Genomic DNA, 25133 nt, shown 5'->3' with positions numbered 1-25133 from the left:
AATACAAAGCTATCACAACCATTCTATCCCTTTATGACAATTTTGAATTGATTAAGTTATAGTATTTAAAACGTCTCTGTTCCGTTATATGTGGCTTAACACAAAAGTTTGATTGTAAACGGCCTGCTGCAGCCGCTTGGTATTCTTTCAGATACTAGGGCTTGAAGACGCCTAGAAAATGAGCCCAGGAATCAGAAAAGCAGACACAGTATGTTGTTCTGATGGCATTGACCACTATACCCTCTCAGCTATGGATAATTGGTCACTACATCTGGCTTCAGAAAAATGCATATACTTCCAATACATTATTTTCTTTCTCACTTAAAAATATTTAAAAATTTTATGACGTAACCGTTTACAGCTGTCAAATATTTGAAGAAATGCACCTCTGAGCTATCAACTGTACAAGTACGTCTTTATACTCTACCGGTTTCGGTTAAATAATAATCTTCACCGTAGGAAAAGGTGATTTGAAGGAAATTTATTCGTGACTCATCACTGTGCAGCTTTTCCTTCTGTGAAGACGGTTATTTAACCGAAACCGGTAGAGTGTAAAGATGTATTTTTACAGCTGATGGTTCAGGGATGCATTTATTTAAAAATATTTGCTGTGATACCTCATAACTTGTAGATTTAAAAAAATGTAAATGGTAAGTTTGTACCAGTAAGCATGGTTTGTTTATAGGTGAATTTTTCTTTGAGTCATCACTTCCTCCACCCCTCCACCCCCTCCTCTTTCTACAGGGTCCGAGGTGTTGTCCTATCGCGTCAATACCTGCTTTTAAGGCAAAAAAAAAATTGACGACCATTGCTTTAGAAGTGTTCAGCTACAGTTAACAGAGTACGCGAAGGAACTTGCCCCCCTTCTTGCAGCGGTGTACCGTAGGTCTCTAGAAGAACGTAGCGTTCTAAAGGATTGCAAAAGGGCACAGGTCATCCCCGTTTTCAAGAAGGGACGTCGGACAGATGTGCAGAACTATAGACCTATATCTCTAACGTCGATCAGTTGTAGAATTTTGGAACACGTATTATGTTCGAGTATAATGACTTTTCTGAAGACTAGAAATCTACTCTGTAGGAAGCAGCATGGGTTTCGAAAAAGACGATCGTGTGAAACCCAGCTCGCGCTATTCGTCCACGAGACTCAGAGGGCCATAGACACTGGTTCCCAGGTAGATGCCGTGTTTCTTGACTTCCGCAAGGCGTTCGATACTGTTCCCCACAGTCGTTTAATGAACAAAGTAAGAGCGTATGGACTATCAGACCAATTGTGTGATTGGATTGAAGAGTTCCTAGATAACAGAACGCAGCATGTCATTCTCAGGGGAGAGAAGTCTTCCGAAGTAAGAGTGATTTCAGATGTGCCACAGGGGACGGTAGTAGGACCGTTGCTATTCGCAATATACGTAAATGACCTTGTGGATGACATCGGAAGTTCACTGAGGCTTTTTGCGGATGATGCTGTGGTACATCGAGAGGTTGTAACAATGGAAAATTGTACTGAAATGCAGGAGGATCTGCAGGGAATTGACGCATGGTGCAGGGAATGGCAATTGAATCTTAATGTAGACAAGTGTAATGTGCTGCGAATACATAGAACGAAAGATCCCTTGTCATTTAGCTACAATATAGGAGGTCAGCAACTGGAAGCAGTTAATTCCATAAATTATCTGGGAGTACGCATTAGGAGCGATTTAAAATGGAATGATCATATAAATTTGATCGTCGGTAAAGCAGATGCCAGACTGAGATTCATTGGAAGAATACTAGGAAATGCAATCCGGAAACAAAGGAAGTAGGTTACAGTACGCTTGTTCGCCCACTGTTTGAATACTGCTCAGCAGTGTGGGATCCGTACCAGATAGGGTTGATAGAAGAGATAGAGAAGATCCAACGGAGAGCAGCGCGCTTCGTTACAGGAGCATTTAGTAATCGCGAAAGCGTTACGGAGATGATAGATGAACTCCAGTGGAAGACTCTGCAGGAGAGATGCTCAGTAGCTCGGTATGGGCTTTTGTTGAAGTTTCAAGAACATACCTTCACCGAGGAGTCAAGAAGTATATTGCTCCCTCCTACGCATATCTTGCGAAGAGACCATGAGGATAAAATCAGAGAGATTAGAGCCCACACGGAGGCATACCGATAATCCTTCTTTCCACGAACAATACGAGACTGGAATTGAAGGGAGAACCGATAGAGGTACTCAAGGTACCCTCCGCCACACATCGTCAGGTGGCTTGCGGAGTATGGATGTAGATCTAGATGTAGACTGTTTGGGAGCGAGTGAGAGAGAGAGAGAGGGGGGGGGGGGGGGGGGGGGGGGGGGGGGGGGGAGGGATGGGAGGAGGGAGAGGAAGATGAGAGGATTCTGTGGGTGTGCCTGTGGGTAAGAGACTCGCTTTCGCGCGATGTCGGCACGAGTGCTGTTTTCGTGAGTGTCCGCCTCTATTCACAGGGCGACCGAGATAACGCTGCCGCTGCGGGACCCGGCCAAGACGACGGAGTACCTGGGCGAGCTGCAGCTCACGGCGACGCTATGGCCCCGCTCCCAGGAGGACAAGGAGCAGGTGCGTAGACACGCCGCCCGCCACTGCCATGGCTGCTTGAGCTCTTAGTACGAGAAACGCATGGAAACATGGAAGCCGCGTTAAATCCTTCACTGCTGCTCCACCGCTGAAATGCATCAGAACCATAACAAACACCCAAACAATTATCAAGCAGATTCATTGGTGAGTTTGTTTAGGAATGTTTCTGTTGTTAATCTCTCAAGTGAGACATCTGCTAAATAGGGTTCTGGATTTCAGTAGCTATCTCTTGCGCAGAACAAACTATTGGTGATACCTTCACCTACTTGTAGGCGGTGTACTGACTTCAGAAAGTGCAGGGTGTCGAAAAATAGATGATAGATAGTTTTTGTCTTCTAAGACATAATATTGGCTGATATAGTCTTCTTATCATACTTATGTTACTGTAGACAAGCTCAAATTTAGTACAGAAGGTCATCAAAGTGGGTTCCTTCTGCAGCAATGACTTTGTATAGCCTTGAACCGAAGTCCGTGATGACGTTCTGAAAATCATCATTTTCGGCTGCGTCAATCTCGCTGGCAATCGCAGTAGAAAGATCCTAGAGTGTTGCAGGAACATCTTTGAAGACTGTTGTTTCAGATAACCCAATAAAAAATAATGACACGGATTGAGATCGTGGCTATAACAGCGCCGTTCCACACGCTGTCCAGTGAATACTAATGTGTCCTGGGCGACGATTCGACGGCTAAATGATGCCTGAAGGAAATGGAAGATATCTGCAATACAGTTTGGATGTACCTCATCCTACATGTACCAGCAGTTTCGGAGCATTTGGCCGCGTCTTTCGGTCGGTACAAATTCATGTTCCAGGGTTTGTCCGTATTGGTCTTTCTTAACTGTTTCCTGAATAAAAATGGGTCCAATAGTTCATTGTACAATGATAGCGCACCAAACAGTGACTTTTTGTTATGAACAGTAGCAGCAGCTTTTACGTGTCAGTTCACAGTACCGCTGTCACAACGTTAGCGCCTCCATTCTGAGACATCAGTCAGTTACCTATAGAATTTTCTGAGCAACTGTATTATAATATCACTAGAAGGACAATTTACGGCGTACGGTTAAACCACAGTAGAAAAATACGTATATGGTGACAATTATTGAAGTATATGAAATAAGATCGTTATGACTTCTGAACGGTTTGCGTTAAGACGTTCAAACTGCACGTTTGGCCGCGGGGCATGATGGGAATTGGTACGCGATGTATGGTTTGGTTTAGCGACGAAGCCCACTTTCATTTGGATGGGTTCGTGAATAAGCAAAATTGGCCCATTTAGGGGACTGAGAATCCGCATTTCGCGATCTAGAAGTGTCTTCACCCACAACGGGCGAATGTGTGGTATGCAATGTTCAGCCACGGAATAAGAGATATTCCTTAATGGCACGGTGACTACCGAACGGTATGAGAAGTTTTTGGAAGACGATTTCATCCTCATTATCCAAAGTTACCCTGCTTTCGACGAGAAGTCGTTCATGCAAGACGTAGCTCGACCTCATCGAAGCAGTAAGTGTTTGATGTCCTGAAAGAGCACTCTGGGGAGCGCATTCTGTCTCTGGGGTAGCCAGAGACCACTGGCATGGGCCTCGATTGGCCGCCATATTCTGCAGCTCTGAACACATGCGACTCCTTTTTGCAGGGCAGTCTTAAAGACAACATGTACAGCAGAAACCCCAAAACCATTGCTGAGCTGAAAAAAGCCATTCAATAGATTACCGACAGCATCGCTGTTCCGACACTTCAGCAGATCATGCTGAGTTTCGCTATTCGTCTGCGCCACATCATCGCCAATGATGGCAGGCAGTATAAGGCGCAGCAGTCACGGACTGTGCGGCTGGTCCTGGCAGAGGTTCGAGTCCTCTCTCGGGCATGGGTGTGTGTGTGTGTTTGTCTTTAGGATAATTTAGGTTAAGAAGTGTGTAAGCTTAGGGACAGATGACCTTCGCAGTTAAGTCCCATAAGATTTCACACACATTTGAACATTTTTTTAAATTTTTTTTATGGCAGGCATATCGAACATGTCATAAGCTAAACCGGATATCTGTAGTGACGTTTGCATGTTGAATAAAGTATTTGTAACTAATTTCGTTTTTCCATATACACACATCAGAAAAATTATTGCGTCACTCCGGTTCCCAGAACTCATGAAGATAGTCATTGACTGTTGATGTTGTATCACAGACACAGTCCCTTTGACTGTTCAGAGATGTCACGAAACCTGCCAAAGATGTGAACAATAAAGAACCATGCATGAGAAGTGCCTATTACACGGAGGGGGTGCAACAGCCGATCAGTTCCAGTCATTCCACCAGGAAGGGGGAAGATGGCTCGTGTTGTCTGTAGTTCAACCATGCCTAGACAGTCAATATCGCGGTTCGATCGCGTCCGCACTGTTACTTTGTGCCAGGAAGCGTTCTCAACAAGGGAAGTGTCCAGGAGTCCCGGAGTGAACCAAAGTGGTGTTGTTCGGACATGGAAGAGACACAGAGAGACCTGCGAATCACCCAGGCCGCCCAAGGGCTACTACTGCAATGGATGACCGCTACATACGGTTTATGGCTCGGAGGAGCACTGACAACAACGCCACCATGTTCAATAATGTTTTCCGTGCAGCCACAGGACGTTGTGTTACGACTCAAACTGTGCGCAATAGGCTGCATGATCCGCAACTTCACTCCAGACATCCATGGCGAGGTCCATCGTTGCAACTACGACACCATGCAGCGCGGTACAGATGGGCCGCCGGCCGCGGTGGTCTTGCGGTTCTAGGCGCTGCCGTCCGGAACCGCGGGACTGCTACGGTCGCAGGTTCGAATCCTGCCTCGGGCATGGATGTGTGTGATGTCCTTAGGTTAGTTAGGTTTAAGTAGTTCTAAGTTCTAGGGGACTGATGACCTAAGATGTTAAGTCCCATAGTGCTCAGAGCCATTTGAACCATTTTGAACAGATGGGCCCAACAACAGGCCGCTCAGGAATGGCATCACGTTCTCTTCACTGATGAGTGTCGCATACGCCTTCAACCAGACAATCGTTGGAGACGTGTCTGGAGGCAACCCGGTTAAGCTGAACGCCTTAGACACACTGTCCAGCGAGTGGAGCAAGGTGGATGCTCACTGCTGTTTTGGGGTTGCATCATGTGGGGCCGACGTACGCCGTTGGTGATCATGGAAGACGCCGTAACGGCTGTACGATACGTGAATGCCATCCTCCGACCTATAGTGCAACCATATCGGCAGTATATTTGTGAGGCATTCGTCTTCATGGACCCATCGTGCCCCCATCGTGCACGTCTTGTGAATGACTTCCTTCAGGATAACGACATCGCTCGAGTAGAGTGGCCAACATGGTCTCCAGACATGAACCCTATTGAGCATGTCTGGGATAGATTGAAAAGGGCTGTTTATGGACGTCGTGAACCACTCTAAGGGATCTGCGCCGAGACGCCGTTGAGAAGTGGGACAATCTGGACCAACAGTGCCTTGGTGAACTTGTGGATAGTATGCCACGACGAATACAGGCATGCATCAATGCAAGAGGACTTGCTTCTGGGTATTAGAGGTAAGCTGTGTGTACAGCAATCTGGACCACCACTTCTGAAGGTCACGCTGTATGGTGGTACAACATGCACTGTGTGGTTTCCATGAGGAAAAAAAATGGCGGAAATGATGTTTATGTTCATCTCTATCCCAATTTTCTGTACAGGTTACGAAACTCTCGTAACCGAGGTGATGCAAAACTTTTTTTGATATGTGTAGTTGAATAATTGTCACCCTCTATTTTGCAGCCACTCTGGAAGTAACACACGACGTCCCACTCTAAGACCATTACGCAACAAGAGTGGCGCATTGTCAGAAAAAGAGTACATTTTCCGGGTTTCCTGTAGACGCAGCTCTGCTGTGGTGCGGATAACAGGGGCATAATGGTGTGGGAGTGGAATGGTGCGTTTACTGTAGACGTACTCCAAAAGTGAAGTATGTGTGACATCACGATTCTTAGGGCAAAATGTCTAAATTGCACACAGATTCGCCGTCAAACTCTTACGGTATATGTAGCGTTCAGCCATAGTGAAATGGGGCCAACATTTTGACTAAGGCTGCACGGACGTGGGTGATGCTGATCTGGGAGGAAGTCCATCGACCAGAGACGACAATTCCCAGGGAATCGAGGAAGAATACCTGAGGGGACAGAGACTTTCCAACGATGGGGATGGTCACACAGTGGTTCTCGAATCACTCCGTGACCAAGGAGCGGATTCTATCGTCGAGGCATTTAACGATTAGTAGTACGCTCCAACAGCTGTTTACAGAAACTTGGCAACTATGTTGAAAAATAGTGTCACGTATGTATGTCACTTTGAAATGTAGTGCAGCATTCAATAAAAGTTATTTGGCCTACCATGTTAACGTGTAACTTACTTCTTGAAATCGCCTCGCACTACTGGTCAGTTATCCTTCTGTGACGTCAGGTCTGAAATGCCATCGATACTTTGAAGATCTGTTGCTTGAGCAGCTCATTCCGGCTGACACATTCCTCACCTAATGCACAGGATTAATTTTGAGCGCATGTGGGCATAACTATCCGGAAACTAAAAACAATTTATGTGCCTCGCCGCCGTTTTAATAAGAAATTAACGTATTTTTTATGCGACTGACCTCCAGACAGCGCCTGTGGTTGAAACAAGCAGATGCGTGGAGCACTTATGGTACGTTATTTCAATTTTGACCTGCAATTTCCTTGACCTTTAATATAAAGGCAGTGGAAGGACTTGACCCATACAGTGACCATTTCATTTCAACATATTTATTTGCATCATAGATAAATCATTAAGAGAATTAGAATCATAAATCAGATAATAATTTCTTTAAGAAACACCATTCAGGCAAACTTTACAAGCTGCTTGTTATACAGGGTGTTACAAAAAGGTACGGCCAAACTTTCAGGAAACATTCCTCACACACAAATAAAGAAAAGATGTTATGTGGACATGTGTCCGGAAACGCTTACTTTCCATGTTAGAGCTCATTTTAGTTTCGTCAGTATGTACCGTACTTCCCCGATTCACCACCAGTTTGCCCAATTGAAGGAAGGTAATGTTGACTTCAGTGCTTGTGTTGACATGCGACTAATTCCTCTACAGTACTAGCATCAAGCACATCAGTACGTAGCATCAACAGGTTAGTGTTCATCACAAACGTGGTTTTGCAGTCAGTGCAATGTTTACAAATGCGGAGTTGGCAGATGCCCATTTGATGTATGGATTAGCACGGGGCAATAGCCGCGGCGCGGTACGTTTGTATAGAGACAGATTTCCAGAACGAAGGTGTCCCGACAGGAAGACGTTCGAAGCAATTGATCGGCTTCTTAGGGAGCACGGAACATTCCAGCTTATGACTCGCGACTGGGGAAGACCTAGAACGACGAGGACACCTGCAATGGACGAGGCAATTCTTCGTGCAGTTGACGATAACCCTAATGTCAGCGTCAGAGTAGTTGCTGCTGTACAAGGTAACGTTGACCACGTCACTGTATGGAGAGTGCTACGGGAGAACCAGTTGTTTCCGTACCATGTACAGCGTGTGCAGGCACTATCAGCAGTTGATTGGCCTCCACGGGTACACTTCTGCGAATGGTTCATCCAACAATGTGTCAATCCTCATTTCAGTGCAAATGTTCTCTTTACGGATCAGGCCTCATTCCAACGTGATCAAATTGTAAATTTTCACAGTCAACATGTGTGGGCTGACGAGAATCCGCACGCAATTGTGCAATCACGTCATCAACACAGATTTTCTGTGAACGTTTGGGCAGGCATTGTTGGTGATGTCTTGATTGGGCCCCATGTTCTTCCACCTACGCTCAATGGAGCACGTTATCATGATTTCATACGGGATACTCTACCTGTGCTGCTAGTACATGTGCCTTTACAAGTACGACACAACATGTGGTTCATGCACGATGGAGCTCGTGCACATTTCAGTCGAAGTGTTCGTACGCTTCTCAACAACAGATTCGGTGACCGATGGATTGATAGAGGCATACCAATTCCATGGCCTCCACGCTCTCCTGACCTCAACCCTCTTGACTTTCATTTATGGGGGCATTTGAAAGCTCTTGTCTACGCAACCCCGGTACCAAATGTAGAGACTCTTCGTGCTCGTATTGTGGACGGCTGTGATACAATACGCCATTCTCCAGGGCTGCATCAGCGCATCAGGGATTCCATGCGACGGAGGGTGGATGCATGTATCCTCGCTAACGGAGGACATTTTGAAAATTTCCTGTAACAAAGTGTTTGAAGTCACGCTGGTACGTTCTGCTGCTGTGTGTTTCCATTCCATAATTCAAGTGATTTGAAGAGAAGTAATAAAATGAGCTCTAACATGGAAAGTAAGCGTTTCCGGACACATGTCCACATAACATATTTTCTTTCTTTGTGTGTGAGGAATGTTTCCTGAAAGTTTGGCCGTACCTTTTTGTAACACCCTGTATAAAACCACAAATGAATTAATCTCTTTAAAAACATTTAAAAACCCGCCACTCAGGCCAATTTTACAAACTGCTTGTTATGTGAAACCACAAGCGAATTAATCTCTTTGCAAACATTTAAAAAAACCGCCACTCGGGCCAAGTAAATTATTTAAAATAAACTTGACGTCAAATAACCAGGAAATCAATTATTATTTCCACTTAGATTGAAAACCGCCCCTCCCTGGCGAGATATTACCGAACAACTTTACAAGGTTATAGACAGTTTGATCAATAATAACCCAGTTATTTCCCCATCAAAATTGAGATACGCCACTAAGGCTGAATTGCACCGAAATTTTAGAAAACGGTTTCAATTAAGACACATTCTTCTAGAAATCCCTCAAAATTCTTAAGACAAATATTTAAAACATTTAACCCGGGCAACCTTACACAGCCACCACAAGTTTTATAAAACTTCAGCTCGTACAATAACTGAGGCCCGAGTTTGTGAGGCCGCGACTTGGCCACGAACGGTAGAGCCGACTGAGTACTTATCTTTGAATTAAGATGTGGACTCCGTTCGTACTTCCACCCCTTTCAGAACACCGAAATCGGAACCAAACAGCACACGCGAGCTAAGGCGAAGTCCACCGCCCGTACGCCCGCTAGTAATTTAAAAGGGGAGGCTCTACACTTCGGTGGCCCACTGCTTCCGATCTCTGAAACATAAATCAGAAGCAACAGCAGGGAACCAAACAACCCTTCCTTCACCTTTATACTCAAACTTCTACAGAAAACTACTTCGATAAAATAAACAATAATAAAATTGATTTCATTCATTTAAGCAGAACCACGTACACGAATTATGCAAACTGAACTGGCTCATTAAAACCCAAGCATCACATGGAGCACCTTATGTGGGCCTGCGAGGTACCACACGGCAATTTTTAGATACGGACACCAGACGTTGCTTAGTCCGATAGTAACAACGTGTCCCTTCACGGAAGCGAGCACGTGCATAGCTTCACGAGGTCGCCAAGGAGCCACAGCGCCGGCCCGCTGCTACTGATCCCAGTACGATGAAGCGCCAACTGCCGCCCGTACTCAGGCACACCGTGCTCGCTGTCGTCTATCCAACGTCTCTCTAAGCCCGCATCTCGTGGTCGTGCGGTAGCGTTCTCGCTTCCCACGCCCGGGTTCCCGGGTTCGATTCCCGGCGGGGTCAGGGATTTTCTCTACCTCGTGATGGCTGGGTGTTGTGTGCTGTCCTTAGGTTAGTTAGGTTTAAGTAGTTCTAAGTTCTAGGGGACTCATGATCACAACGTCTCTCTAATACGCGCACTTCCGCGTGCCGTGCCCAACATTGTTGTCCCTATCCACTCCGTACTGCCCGCTATATCCTGAGCCGGCCCGGGCTCCAAAGACAAACTTCTGCCAGAGGGAATCGATAGTGCCTAACCAAAGATAGCCCTGGCACCAGTCCCGCCACGGCTCAACTTCGTGCTTCATGCTGACAATACGCAGTGTATATGTACAAAGAAATAGATGCCGCATTCGCTCGATTACATTCGCCATGTTGATGTAGCGGCCAAGACCAAACGAAGTATGATATTTCCAAACTTTGAACCTTCTTTACTTCAGTTCGCTACAAAAGGCTACACGCACCTGAGCTAGTAACAGCAGTGCGTATTGGCAGAGAATTCGCAGTGTCAGAAAACGTTTCAGTACTCACGCGGCGACATCACAACGATAATTACGCAGCAGTACTAGATTGTAAGGTAACCTTTATGGGCGTGAACCATCGGTCAATGAAATTTCAAGACTGATTTTATTCCTGGCGTATAAGCGACATGAGCGCAGTAATTACGGTGGCAGCTTTAACTAATAACCGTAAACAACAGATGTACATTTGACGTTGTTATGTCACAAACCACAACATGTCTAATAAGCCAAGCGTTCAAGACTTTCTCCAGAATTTAGTGAAGAAGAGAAAAGTGTCTGCAAAGTTTGTTCTGCACACCTTGGCACCCGAACAAGAATAGTGACATGTGGACGCTTCCCTCGACTCTGAAAAATGAGGACAACTGTTTTCTGGAAAAATCGTCACAAATGACTAGAATCTGTGTTATCAATAAGAACCTACCACAAAACGACAAAGTGCAGAAATTCACATGGAGGATCAAAGTTTTGACGAAAAACCGACATTCAGGCCAATGTGACGTGCGAGGGGGGCTGTATGAACGTTCTGTATGTTGTACTTGGGTGGAGGAAGACTCTGTTGAACGCATAAAGCATTAAAACAACAATCTTAATTTTGCTCTGTTTTTTTATTAATCCAGTCTAGAAACTTTTTGGACTGATGTGACAGGCTAAAGGAAGGGCCAAAGAAAGCACTCGATGTGGATGCTGTACAATACAGCAGTAATTGTACTGACTCAGCTGAAATAGTAAAATATATTTGAAACTTTTATTATTGGCTAAAGATTTTTACATATAGATGGATGAGCTCTCAGCAGGCAGCAAATCATTGGCATGATAGGGCTACTTGAAGTTTTGAATAGCCGCATTCGAATAAGAACGCGGGCACATGAATACAAAGTTTGTTTAATAATGATACTTGGCGATATCATTCCCTGATCTCCCAGCAAAACTCGTATGAAATTTTTCACACATACAATTCGCTTCCCAATATTAACATGGTATTCCTTGCGGGCTGTATCTCGTATTTCAGGCAATTTCTTGATCTTTTGTATAAATAGTTACACATCCAAACCGGCTGTATCCATGACAGGTTGCCGGCAGCTATTACGTTACAAATGAACACTCCCCAACACTCCAACAACTGCCGCTTCTCGGCGGACGGTGCAATCGATGCAAAACAGCAGTAGTTGGCAAGATCGATTCCGTCGCCTTGAGTTCGCAGCTTCCCTACTGTAGTGTGCCTGGTTCCATTGTTTCACAAGTGCTGCTACAACGTGTGAGGGATCGACGCTGCGACATACGATAATAAGTCGCTCGTGTGCACCTAGCCTAGATTTTGTGACCAACGTTTTTCGTTTAGACGAATCAGCTCCATTAAGCGTTATACTGCTATTATTTTACGTATGAATTACTTTTGTAGTCTTGAGCGTTCTTTCATCTTGTCATTTAGCGAACTGCAGAAAAACTGGGATAGCTCCAAAAATATTTGTTTCCGTGAGACAAGATACATAACTTTTCGATTCCTTTCACCTTTATTTGTACGCCATTTGATTATCTAATCGAGAATCCACCCTATGTATATAAACTCATTAAAGACAGTGGTAACGTGTTTTAAACTAATATAATGATTACACAGTATTTATAAAATAATGACAAATTTTTAATCACAATAACAAAGACATAATTGTTTTCCTTTTTGGAGTACACTGTTTCTGGCTTTTGCTAATCTTTCTCTACTAAACAAATTCAGTGCTATAACTATTTCTTAAAACTGAACAAGAAATTAGAGAAAAAATGAAAGTACTATTTTCTTTTTCTTTTGAGGTTATGACGTCTTAAATTACGCATCAGCAGAAGTGTTATTAAACAACGTTACAATATTTCGCTGAGTTGGAGATATTTTATCAGTTGTAAATTGGTTTCGGAGGATTTGAATGAAATGCACAGAAGCAACGTGTTAAATTATTGACAGATATATATTCGTTGGATAAAGTTCTTAGACTTCCAATAGTTGAATGTTCGACCTGACTGTTCTAGAAAGAGAGTACCTGCTTTTTCAAGTTATCGACGTGAAGAACGAGCATGCTCATATAAAGTATGATGACAACCATTCTTAATTAACACTTTTTCGCAAAACACATGCCTATTTTTACAATTTTTCAGTATCATTATTAGCTGTACAGTGTTACTAGGCAGAACTTGAATTTATTGAAAATTTGACAGTTATTTATATCCATTATTTGTAATGTCAATGTAGTGACAGTTTTATCTACAACGAAACAGGATGAAACACTACAAAGTATGGAATCAACTCGTCTAACGACATATAAGTTATTTTTATAGCTCCGACTTCTGCTAAACAAAAACTAGTTTCATTCCTTTTCGCTACCCATTTGTATCTCAGCACCTGTCTGTCATATTCGAGGTATGTCATTGTATTTCTTTACACGTTTCATTTACATTCCTTACTCATGGGATGGCATTCATTCGCAGACTGTAAAAGTAAAGAGTATGTCACGTTTTACGGTCTTACATGAGTAGTCTGTGAATGTTTATTTTACATACAACTGGAAACGCTATGTCTTGTACAGCAACCGCTCCTGTATATCTGACGATGGATCAATTCCGAAAGGCGTCATATCAGCAATGAAGTCATTACTTACTTACCACAGTGACCCCACTCATCCTGAATGCAGAATTACTGACTATTACATTAATATATTTCAGCTACACTCATGTAACAAAGATGTTTATAAAAATAGAAAGAAAACAAAAGGAAACACATACAGTAAGCCAACGAAGAATTCTGTGACGACAAAAATAGTAAAGAAGTCACTGTATAATCTACTAGAGGTATTACTTACTAAATTAACCACATATGTACTAATTTAGAAATGAAACCAAATAACACTAAACCGTACACTTTCAAAAGTATATAGGTACCAACTGGGAGAGGAACGTTGGCGTCGAAACACGCCACGCTCACCAAAAGAAAGAAAAATAGTTTGTGTTTTGCGGACGTTACATATTAAAACCTAAAAATACTTTGCCATGCACTAATAGTTATAAGATCCACAACATTCTTCAAGTTGAGTATTACAGTGTTAAATCTATTTAATACTGACATGGAAAACTTCGTACTTATTGACTTTATCAGAGAACATCTTTAAGTTTAGCTAATAACATGTAATTGACGTACTTGAAATTTTGTTAGTCACATTGTTTTACGCTTTTTTACGATTTAAGATTTTGTTGTGTCACGTTTGGGTCCTAAGTGACCACGCAATGACTGTTGGGATAAAGCTGGTTCTGGCACTCTTTTATAGGTTGCATATGTTCAGTTGCAAGCATACTTTCAGGGCAAATTACCACCCTCCCCCTCCCCATGACTTATTGTTACGCTAACTGACTTATGATTCTTCAAGGGCAGATTTATGACCTCTTGACCACAATTCCCCCTTCTGAGAAATCCCCACCCCTCTCCTTGCCCCTCTCCATCCCCCACCCCTCTTGGAAAAGGAACACATTTTTTTGTCACCCCTCCTCAGTTCACTTCACAGCCAGATTTCTCCATCCCTGCAAATTCCCCAGCCCTATGCAACCCTACCCCACTACCCACTATCCACCCCCATTTCCCCTCCCTTCCCCTCTCAGAAAAAAACTGGTGGGAGAATCGCTCAGTCTGTGCAGAGCTGTTGGAAGGTGCAAGTATTAACCTGTCCAACAACTACATGTCCTAATCATGTAATTACACAGCTGCAGATTGGAGGTATTGTCTTGTTGGAAAATTTTCGCATGTATGCACACCTTCACACACAGGGATCGACTGAGCTAGTACACAATACCACCATCAGAGGACGTCCTAACCCACAAACCCTCGCCCCTTAATAGAAAAAAACTGATGGGAAAAAATCATTCAGTCTGTGCTGAGCTGGTGGACTGGAAGGATCCCACAACAGGAAATTCTACTACATTGTCGAGCATATAATAATATATTGTTTATTTATAAAATTCAATTTTCGTACCAATTTGCAGGATTTGGATCTCGTCATGTGACAGGAAAAGGTCATCATTCTAAGTTGTTTATTTAATTTTGAAAGATGCATGTCTTGTAAACTACATTGAAAAGAAGTAATTAAATATATAAATAGAGAGCTTTTTCTGATTGCGCAAGGAGTACCATCATAAAACCGAAGTCAATATAAAAAACTCACCACAGGTAACTACACTGTTGCAGATCACGCTAAACGTGTCTGGGAAAAAACCTCCTGATCGCGTATTCGCGCGCAACACACCACACAACATGCGTGCCAAACCACCAGCAACCCTTTTGAGTCCCGAGCGGTGGACTGGGACGCTCCAGTCGACTGCAGAGGGATGATTGATATCGGATGTTGGCTTCCTTTGAATTTGATATGAGACTCACTTCTCGTTTTGTTCCCAAACACACGTTCCAGACCAGGTCAGTGGAAGCAGCTGCTCCATCTGCTCGCCCTTCTCTGCAAATACTGACTGAGTTAGTCCACAATACCACCAGCAAAGCATTCTGGGAGAAGCAACCTCCCCACCCCTCCACCTCCTCCTCCAAGCCCCTCCTCCCCTTCAGCCCCGACCCCAATTATTTCCGTCAGACAAAGCATCAGGTGGCGGCAAATGAGAAACAGCACTAAACGCTCTTAGTCCTGAACAAAGTAGAGGATACCTGGTAAATCTCAGCCCGCCCCAAAACGCTGGTCTGTTGATGTCCATTTACTCTACCCCCACTCAATCAGACTGATTGAGTAACTAATTAAATCAATACCCTCTATGTGGAGCAGTTTTTTCTTGCTTCCTATTGGAGGACACAAGGACTGGCACATTTGGCGGGAAATTCTGGAGCTATCTGGTATTCGACATCGTAATCACTCAGTTTCCAAACAGTACTCTTCCCCCTTCTAGATTTTCCTTGCCTGCTATTATTGGATGCTGGTATAGTTAGGTCGTTTGGCGGGAAACCCATGATGTTGGAGATAGCTGAAAATGCTTGTGGGAATTTCAGCTTTCAGGTAGATTGCGCTATGTCATTAAAAAAATTGCGGGAAAAAGGACAGGGATTTCACTAGACCTTGCTCGTTCTACCACTATCGGAAACAATAAATACATTAATGAGTAATTTGACGTCATAATCTGAAGAGGTGCTGTATAAAATGATAGTTGTAATTTAAAATTTCAGTAGGAATATATGCCGTCGGGGTGCGTAATTCCTGACCATATACAGGTTTGCTAAGTGTATTTTTTAAAGCACTATAGAGTGCCCATGTTGGTTCTCTCTGCCACACCCCGGAAAAGGTCTTCTGTGTGATAGGATAGTAACAACAAATCCATCTTTATTTTAAAAAATACCAGTCCACCATCCCACTGCGCGACATAGCCCACTGGGATGTATTGAGAAGCACTCAAAGCCATACACCACAGTCGTTACCACATGGACAGCGCACTTTTTGAAAACATACTCTTAAACCACAATCCATTCGGTTAGATGACGGAGACCGGGGAAACTTCCGTAAGTCTCGTGTGCCTTTGCTGCACGTTTGGCCACGCCGTCAGCTTCGTGCCCATCTTCTGGCGGTGTTGGTCGCTCAGAGATCAGAGAGACTGTTGCCGTGGCTGCCCAGCCGTCAACCGGTCAGTTTACATGGGGGGGGGGGGGAGGGGAGGGGGGAGGGGGTGGAGGAGGAGGGGTGTAACTATCCAGTGCAAACACTCATAAAAATCGGAGAATACTGACAGCACAAGTGATCGTGAAAGCTGCCCAACACAAAGTGAGTATTAATTCGCTATTCACTTGCACAGAGGGCGACAACGATAGGTCAATTTCAGCCTTGTAACCAGCGTGACCAGTTCAGGAGGCTCAGTGGCGGCCCGCACCTTAAGCAAGAAATGTCTATTCCTTCTGGCCCTGGTCACGTCCCCTACGCGTTCAGACATGAAGGGGAGTCGCCCTAGAAAATCTTCCACGTATTTATGAGTATAATTACAATTAAATATTACGATTGCACCACTCTCTGGTGACATTAAACAATGAGCGGAGTATCGGCAATACCTCCTTATGACCACTGTGGATCTGAAAATATCAATTTCCGACATAAATCTGTATCCTCCTGATGATTGGACATAGTTTTCCATGAAAAATCTTTCATATCCCTTAAGGCTATCGATGCTTTGAAATCGAAATTTTCCACGTCAAATCTATACCTGCCCTTATGACCAGGTGTAGTCCCACCCACATCATTTTCTTTCCAGATGTAGGAACACTGACAACAGTACTTTACACTCTAACACAGACACATACATATTTCAGACGAGCAGTGCAGTTATCGTTTACATACGTATAGCGTCCAAACGAATTGTGGTACGTGCACGCTTATACCGGCTAGGTGTCTCGATTCTCCTCAGTTCTAGGAAATTATTTAATACTTTCATGTGTTGTAGCCAACTGTATTCGAGAACAAACTTAAGGTACTTTCAATCAGTCCTTCCGGAAGGGACTCATCCTGCCAAGACTCTATAGAACAAGTGTTGTAAAGCACAGGCGTCTGGCACTATCTGAAAATCAACAGCGCTCCCGCGGATGAAAGTGTTGGAAAGACATCTCCGATATGGGTTAGTGTAATAAACATCGCAGTCGTTTTTGCGACAAAGAATATGCGAAGATCCGCTTAGGGGAACCGATGAGAAGACGTTCTGCATATCCATGATGATACAGCCGTATTGACTTTTGGTATATTGTGCAGGTGTTTAGGAAATGAATCTATCACCCTTACGGCCGTATATACTCGTCAATGTGTTGAACTCACAATTCGCCACGTCAAGTCTAGCCACCTCCCCGTCCCTCCATTATGGCTAGACATACGTAATATTTTATGTGAATAGTAGTCTGAGCACTTCTCACACACGTCTGGTGATATGTCGGAACACTACCCACGGTAACGTTACGTTCCAAATGTATAATTTCCCAATAAGTACCGTGATTATCATTTATACGTGTATAGCGTCCGAAAAATAATGGTACGTCCATACTCACACATGCTGGGCATCGTTTTGCATGGCCTACCACAGCTTCCCAGTAGCAAAACCCTCCCACCACATCGTCATTACTACATTTTCGTCAAGGAATAAAGAGCTTAATTACAAATAAAAAGCCCTCGAGTCTTTTATTTATGATAGGTACGTTCTTGCACAACGTAATCCAGCGCAGGAAGAACTGATACGCTTGATGCAGAAAGAGTAACTTAGAAGGGTCCAGATAACTTCTACGAAAACATCACCTGAGCCCCCAAGACGTCTCATCCCCACAAGATGTCTCGATTTCACCGCTTCCACGAAAAGATTTAACATATACGTCTTCCAGCCAATCATATTCGAGAAAAGACTGTAGGTATTCTGTTCTTGGTATGTCGTAAATAAATGTATCGGTCTCCACATTTCACATTGAGTGCAGCATCATCATACACTGATGTGACAGTGGCTATTGGCATATTCCCATCCTCAGTAGGCCCTTGCTGTATCACTGGAATGATCATGGTTCAATGGATGGTGTGTATGTTGGAGTCCAGTACTGTTCTGCATCATGCTGTTTGAAACCCTCGCTGCATCTTCGTTATTCAGAGCAACAAGAGAGACAGAAACGGAATGGCTTTCACACGCATAAATATCAACACAGAACAGCAGCTTTCACGCTATCTATTTACATGTCATTTTTACACCCGACAGAAAGCTATAATTCGCATCCTTCTCTCCTCCAAATTTCGTAGCATCCAACTGAGTAAAACTACGAACAAGGTCTATGATACTGTTGTCGATGGCAGAAGAGCAAACTGCCTAGGTCGGAGCTCTATAACAGCCATTTTTTGACTTATTTATCCTCAATTTTACGGATTTTCCATCAGTGTAGCAATTTTACTAGGTTTTTCCGTAATTTCACCGCATTTTACCAATTACTCGATTTCAAAACCACTGCTCTCGACGACTTCTCACGTCAGCAAAACGTCTCATCGCGTCGATCTCGTGATGCTCCCAGCCAATGATATTGCAGCGCGGTTCTCAATTTCTGTATCATTGCTAAACCACTTCTTCCATTACTTTCCGAGTCCATATACATGTGGACATTTCATGAACCCTGTTGCACCACCTACATCACAGGACACAAATACTGTTTCTTGTTGTAGATAACAGACAACAACAGAGAGGAGACGCAAGAACTACGTTCCTTAGCCGAAACACTTTATAAAGTCGGTAAGATTTTATTAGGATTGACCATCTCTCTGTATGTGGATGGGTGTCACAGAGAATTCGCGCTTTCGTAAGATAAGGTCGGATACTGAAACGTCTCATCAACACTCTTGATAACTACCACCCCAACAAACAAATCATGTCCACAGCAGCACTCCCTCCTCTGTTTTGAAACGAACTACCCCTTCGTTGAACCTATCGGCTAAGGATCCTGAGCAAAACTCTAGATAGTTTCTCTCTCTACACATCACGTGACTCTTCCACTGTCTTTAACCGACCCTCGCTGAAACATTGTCTCCGATTTAATTTGGAATTGACAAGAAGTAGAATGATACTATGCGCGCCACATTCGACGTCTCGTGAAGTAACAGAAAGAGCTGAGTTCCACGTAATCAATATATTTCGATATTTCGCTTTCGGAAAGAGTATAACACGTATTCCAAACTTGTACAACCGACCGACGCTAATGATATAGACTGGTATTCTCATTTCAATATGTACCTACGATAAACTTTACTTCCCCCTTAGCTAAAGAGCACTGTATTACCAGCTTGGGGACTGCAATATATAACTACCGAATGGCTCGCGTGTTTGATCCTGAGGAAGACTGTTTAAGTGTTTTAAACTCTAATAAAAAGTATTTACAATGTGCTTCCTTGTATTCTCTACCAATCATAGCCATGCTGTGTCAGCTAGAAAGTACCTTACAGAACAGTTGCTGCATGATTTTTAACAATATTCTGCTGTATGTCTACTGAGGTAATAGGAATACATGCAAGTTGATTGCTGTCTTTGATGCTTTCCTGGAAAAGAGAATCATCTGTCTCTAAATTGACGCCGGCCTGGGTGGCCGAGCGGTTCTCGGCTCTACAGGCTGGAACCGCGCGACCACTACGGTCGCAGGTTCGAATCCTGCCTCGGGCATGGATGTGTGTGATGTCCTTAGGTTAGTTAGGTTTAATTAGTTCTAAGTTCTAGGGGACTGATGACCTTAGAAGTTAAGTCCCATAGTGATCAGAGCCATTTTTTTTTCTAAATTGACATGGATCTGCGTTAGAGGATGATAAAAAACAGATGGAGTATTGGTTGAGAAGGATTGTAACGTGGTAGAATTTAATGATTGACTGATGATCTATTCTACAGAGAGGGAAACATTGTGGCAAGTCGTTTATCGCACATTCAACCATTGATCAAAACTCCCCATACCACTGTCACTCAGAGGACTTCCAACGCATGTGTGATGAATCATGGCCACTAAACCGATGGTAAACCTACTTTGGCACCCTCCTCTAAATGTATGATGATGTATGCGAAGTACTCCAGGCCCCTGCCACATCTTGAACATAAATTGGGTCTTCGGTTTCACAACTGCGGTGACTGGGTTTTGCCAGGTACTGCAAACACTGTATATGCATTTACTTGCCATCATGTGTGGAAGTGATTGTGTTCCGTTCACAGAATTAGTGGCGCATGGTGTGTAATTTCATATGTGAAACACCGCTATGCACTTGTTATTTCTTCATATGATGTCGTTGTTTCATTCATTTTCTTGTTACTTACGATCATTTTATAGAATTGATGCGAGTATAGCACAATTTCCCAACCGTAACTGGACGTGAACAGTGGGCGCTACACACCTCTGGGAAGTTATATAGCGCTAGCATCACAAACAATGTATGTATTTTTATTCCTTTGGTGTAGAAAGTTATAGTTTTATCGTCTAAATTTCTCACCATAGTGAGTAAGATAGAAAACTTGTAGGGTTAATGTATGTCAGGCATTAGAAATATCTTTCCCGCATTGGGGTGTTAACAAAAAAAATGGCTCTGAGTACTATGGGACTTAATTTCTGAGGTCATCAGTCCCCTAGAACTCAGAACTACATAAACCTAACTAACCTAAGGACATCACACACATCCATGCCCGAGGCAGGATTCGAACCTACGACCGTAGCTGTCACGCGGTTGTAGACTGTAGCGCCTAGAACCGCTCGGCCACCCCGGCCGGCGGGGTGTTAACAGCGCTGCATTGCATGCAACTAATGTATCGGAAACCACAGTGCTTTAACGTTGTAACATGTTTAAATGCAGAACCATATAGCATTAGCATGTGTATTTATGTTCTACGATCATTTCTCTCTTTCCAGTACCTTCCTGGTATGGAATCCAAACACTACAACAGTACTACAGAACTGACAGCACAAGTGATTTATGTAAAACATTTCAAACTCCTTCTGTCTGGAACTCCATCATGCATAAACTGTACGCTTCTTCTGTTCTTAATCGGCCAAGAAAGATACTTTTTGCCTGCCTTCTATGCTGCTGGCTATTTCCGACTCTCCGTCTTTCAGAGGAAAGGTGGAGTGGTATTTGTTTCAATAAAGGTGGATTTGTTGTACCTATCACATGGTAGACCTTCCCTTCCCCCCCCCCCCCCTTCTTCTTGCTGGTGAAGCAGAGAGAACCAATATGGGAATTCTATAGTGCTTAAAAAATACATTTAGCAGACCTGTAGGTGGTCAGGAATCACACAACCACGACGGAATGAATTTCCGCCGAAATTTAAAATTACAAGTATGATTTTATACAGCACCCCTTCTGATCATGAACGCAGATTCCCAGGAGATCAATTTATTATTTCCAATGGTGGTATTGCGAGCACACTCCGGGAAAACCGCTGTCCTGTCCCCTCCACGTTTTTTAAGGACATAGTGCAATGGAGCTGAAATTTGAAATTCTCACTACCATTTTCAGCTATCTCCAACATAATGGATTTCCTGCCAAACGATCTAACTGTGTCAGTATCCACCAAGGAGGCAAAAAAAATCCATAAGGAAACTGGGTGGTTACACTATGGATTACCAGATAGCCCCAGCATTTCCCACCAAATGTGCCAGTACTAGTACCCATCAATAGGAAAAAAGGAAAAGCTGTACCACACAGAGGGTAGTGCAAATTGACTATTTTCAAGATATCCACAGCCCAGCATTTTGGGGATGGCTGGGGTTTACCAGGTATCCGCTTCTTTGTTCTGGAGAAAGGAGGGGATAGTGTGGTTTCTGGTGGCATGCTACAGATGCTTACTGGTCAGGAAGTAACCACTTCAGAGAGAGAGAGAAAGAGAGAGAGAGAGATTTGTCTGACAGGAAGTAACAGAGGCAAGAGGGCAGATGCGGAGGGGGTTTGAGGGGGGAGGGGTGTCGAGGGGTGTGGAGGTTGCTTCACACAAAGTCCTCTGCTGGTGGTATTCTAAACTAACTCAGTAAGTATCTGCACAGCAGTGTGGGCACGTGGAGTACGTGCTTTCACTGACCAGGTATGGAAGTTGTGTCTGGGAACAAAACAAGAAATGAGTCTGACATCAAAATTTCAAAGGCAGCAAACATCCAGTACCATGCATTCCTCTGCAGGCAATTGGCACCTCCCAGTCCAGCACTTGGGACGTAAAGAGTTGCCGATGATCAGGTGGATGTGGTATGGTGCGCCTCATACAAATATGCTATAGGGATGTTTTCTGCCAAACGTGTTTAGCACGATCTGTAACTGTGTTATTACATGTGGTGAGTGTTTTATGTAGACATATATTTCCTGATGTTATTCCCAGTGAGATCAGAAGAAAGTGATGTATTTATTAGTTTAATTACTTCCCTTTGATGTATTTTACAAGATATGCCTCATCCAAAATTAAGTAAACAGCTGAGAATGATGAGCTTTTTGCCATAAAATAAACAGATCCAACCTCTGCAAACTGGTGTGCAAACTGAATTTTATAAATAAACAGTATATTATTTTGCCCTCTGCAATGTAGTTAATGTTTTTGTCATGGGATCCTTCAAGTCCACAAGCTCAACCCAGACTGAGTGATTTTTCCCATCAATTTCTTCTGTGAAGCGTGGGGAGGGAGGTGACAAAGAGTGGGGTGTAGGATGTCCTCTGGTGGTGATATTGTGCATTGTGCAGTCGATCCTTGCACATCAAGGTGGGTCCACACACGAAAATTTTGCCAACAAGACAAAACCTCCAATCTGCAGCAATATATATACACAATTATGGTACTTAGTTGCTGGACAGGATAATGGTTGCATCTTCCACACCCACAGCTCTGAACAGAGTGAGAAATTTTCCCACCAATTTTTTCATGGAGGGAGGGAAGGGGAGGGGAAGTGCTAGTGGGGAAGGAGGAAGAAGGATAGGAGAGTGGAGGGCTGGGTGATTTCTCAGGAGGGTGAAAAGTGGCTCTGAACTTGGGAGAGGTGACAAAAAAGTGTTTCTTGTCCATAGGGTCAGGGAAGGAGGGCGGGGAGGGCTGGGGGTTTCTCAGGAGGAGCGATTACCCCAGGGGGTCATAAATCGACCACCAGTGATCATAAATCAATTAGCATAACAATAGGTTAAGGGAAATGGTAGCGCAATGATTTGCCCCTGAATGTGTGCTATACAAATCTAACTAATAAAATGGGCCAGAACCGGCGTTATCACAAAACTGCAATGTACAACAAGGGACATTTTCAGAATTTCGGTTTTGTTTGTGCCCACATTACTTTCATTCTGTCAGAATGGGCTCTTCTGCACACATAAGAGCGTCTTGTTCTGGTGTTCTTGGGTTACAGCTGTACTGCGATTTTCGTAGAATTTCACAAACTGTCAAGTTAAACTGGTTGGTTCCATTGTTTTAATATGTCCATAGAGTTTTAGCATAAGTTTTTTAATATTAGGACATATGTTGGTATACTTTTCAGTTTCTTTGTTTGTTGTTACTCTATATATGACTTCATGAGTATAATTTGGACCTTTAATTTTCCTAGTTACTTTTCTTTCTCTTTTTTTGGATTTCTTCATTGTCCCTCTTTCTATTTAAAAGGAGTGTTTTACCACCGCAAAGACAGTCTGCTTTTATAAGTGCCTTGAGGTGTCTCAGTTTTGTGTGTTTTGAGATCTTTTTTTTTGTTATAGTTATGATTTGTAACAACGAATTTCGTAACCATTATTTCGAAGCCAGTCTCATGAATGATTTCGCCAAAATATATTTTAAGAGAAAATCTCTAATTTTTCTCTTGTTTAGGTTTTAGAATTTTGGTGCTAGGTCGTTGATAAACGTATACTTCTTTCTTTCAAATTATTTTTGGAGACCTACTTTTAATATTCTGAGATAGAACTGCCAAGCCATCTGTCTATCATAATATTTGTTCTTCCTTATTAGATTCATCGTCAATTTTAGGCTCCGAGTTTAGTTTTCGCTAGTCTCAGGTCACTTTTCTAAGAAACACTTGTAAAATAATGTAGATAGTTCCTCATCATGTGTTATTCCTCTTACAGTTTCAAAATTTTCCAAATTTTCTCCCTAAATTTTGCCTTACTTTTTGTACCATATAGTATTTCACTAATAATTGAAGTGCTTTCGAGTTTACGACTTGTTCTTTCAGATTTTGGAATAGAAACTTGCGGCCCACTAATTCATAAGCTGTATTTAAAATCTACAAAGGTACAAATCACTTTTTTATTATAGCTTTTTGATGTCTGATAATTAGTTTCAAAACTGAAATTTTGTTCTGGGCAGAATCTATTTGGTCTGAAACTTCCTTTACTTTCGCCTATTTTGCATGCATTTGGTGCGCGTGAATTTCGATTGGTTTGTGAAGGAATTCCTGATAAATAGGTGGACTCAGGGAAATTTAGAAGCTTTTTTAAAATATCTGCGAAGTTCTTTTCCTCGCCCCTGGGGACATTGACATAGCATTTGGATTGGGGCAGGAAGATGGGAATTCCTTTTATAATTATTGACACTGCATTTTTCCAGTCATCTGGAATTTTCTCAGTTTTCCAAATGTTTTGGATGATCATCGTAATTTCTTTCAAGGTTTTTGGGCCGGCTGATTTCAGGAGTTCTGCAGCAGTTACAACTTCAGTAGATGCGTCGTTATTTTGTGTAGCAAATTACTTAACATTTGGTGCGTGTGAATCTGGAGAGCCTTTTAGAGTAACTTCTGACTGAAATATTTCTGTAAGCTCAGAGAAATTTAGAAGGTTTTTAAAAATACGACGGGCGTTCGATAAGTAATGCCACACATTTTTTCTTCTCGGCGAATTTAGATTGAAAAAACGCGGGATTTGTT

At 43.0% G+C, this 25133-nt stretch overlaps 1 protein-coding gene across 1 annotated transcript in view; it reads left to right on the top strand.

Annotated features, from left to right (window-relative positions):
- LOC124799041 (multiple C2 and transmembrane domain-containing protein-like) overlaps positions 1-25133 on the top strand; it is a 377532-nt gene that overhangs the window by 292558 nt on the left and 59841 nt on the right. Inside the window, exon 4 of the mRNA XM_047262579.1 lies at positions 2456-2567. Coding sequence (XP_047118535.1) covers positions 2456-2567 — 112 coding nt within the window. The remainder of the gene's footprint in view (positions 1-2455; positions 2568-25133) is intronic.

Source organism: Schistocerca piceifrons, chromosome 5 (genome assembly GCF_021461385.2).
Source record: "Schistocerca piceifrons isolate TAMUIC-IGC-003096 chromosome 5, iqSchPice1.1, whole genome shotgun sequence".
Classification (NCBI taxonomy): Eukaryota; Metazoa; Arthropoda; class Insecta; order Orthoptera; family Acrididae; genus Schistocerca; species Schistocerca piceifrons.
The sequence above is the reverse complement of the archived record's forward strand: the minus strand, read 5'-3'. Positions and strand labels throughout refer to the sequence as shown.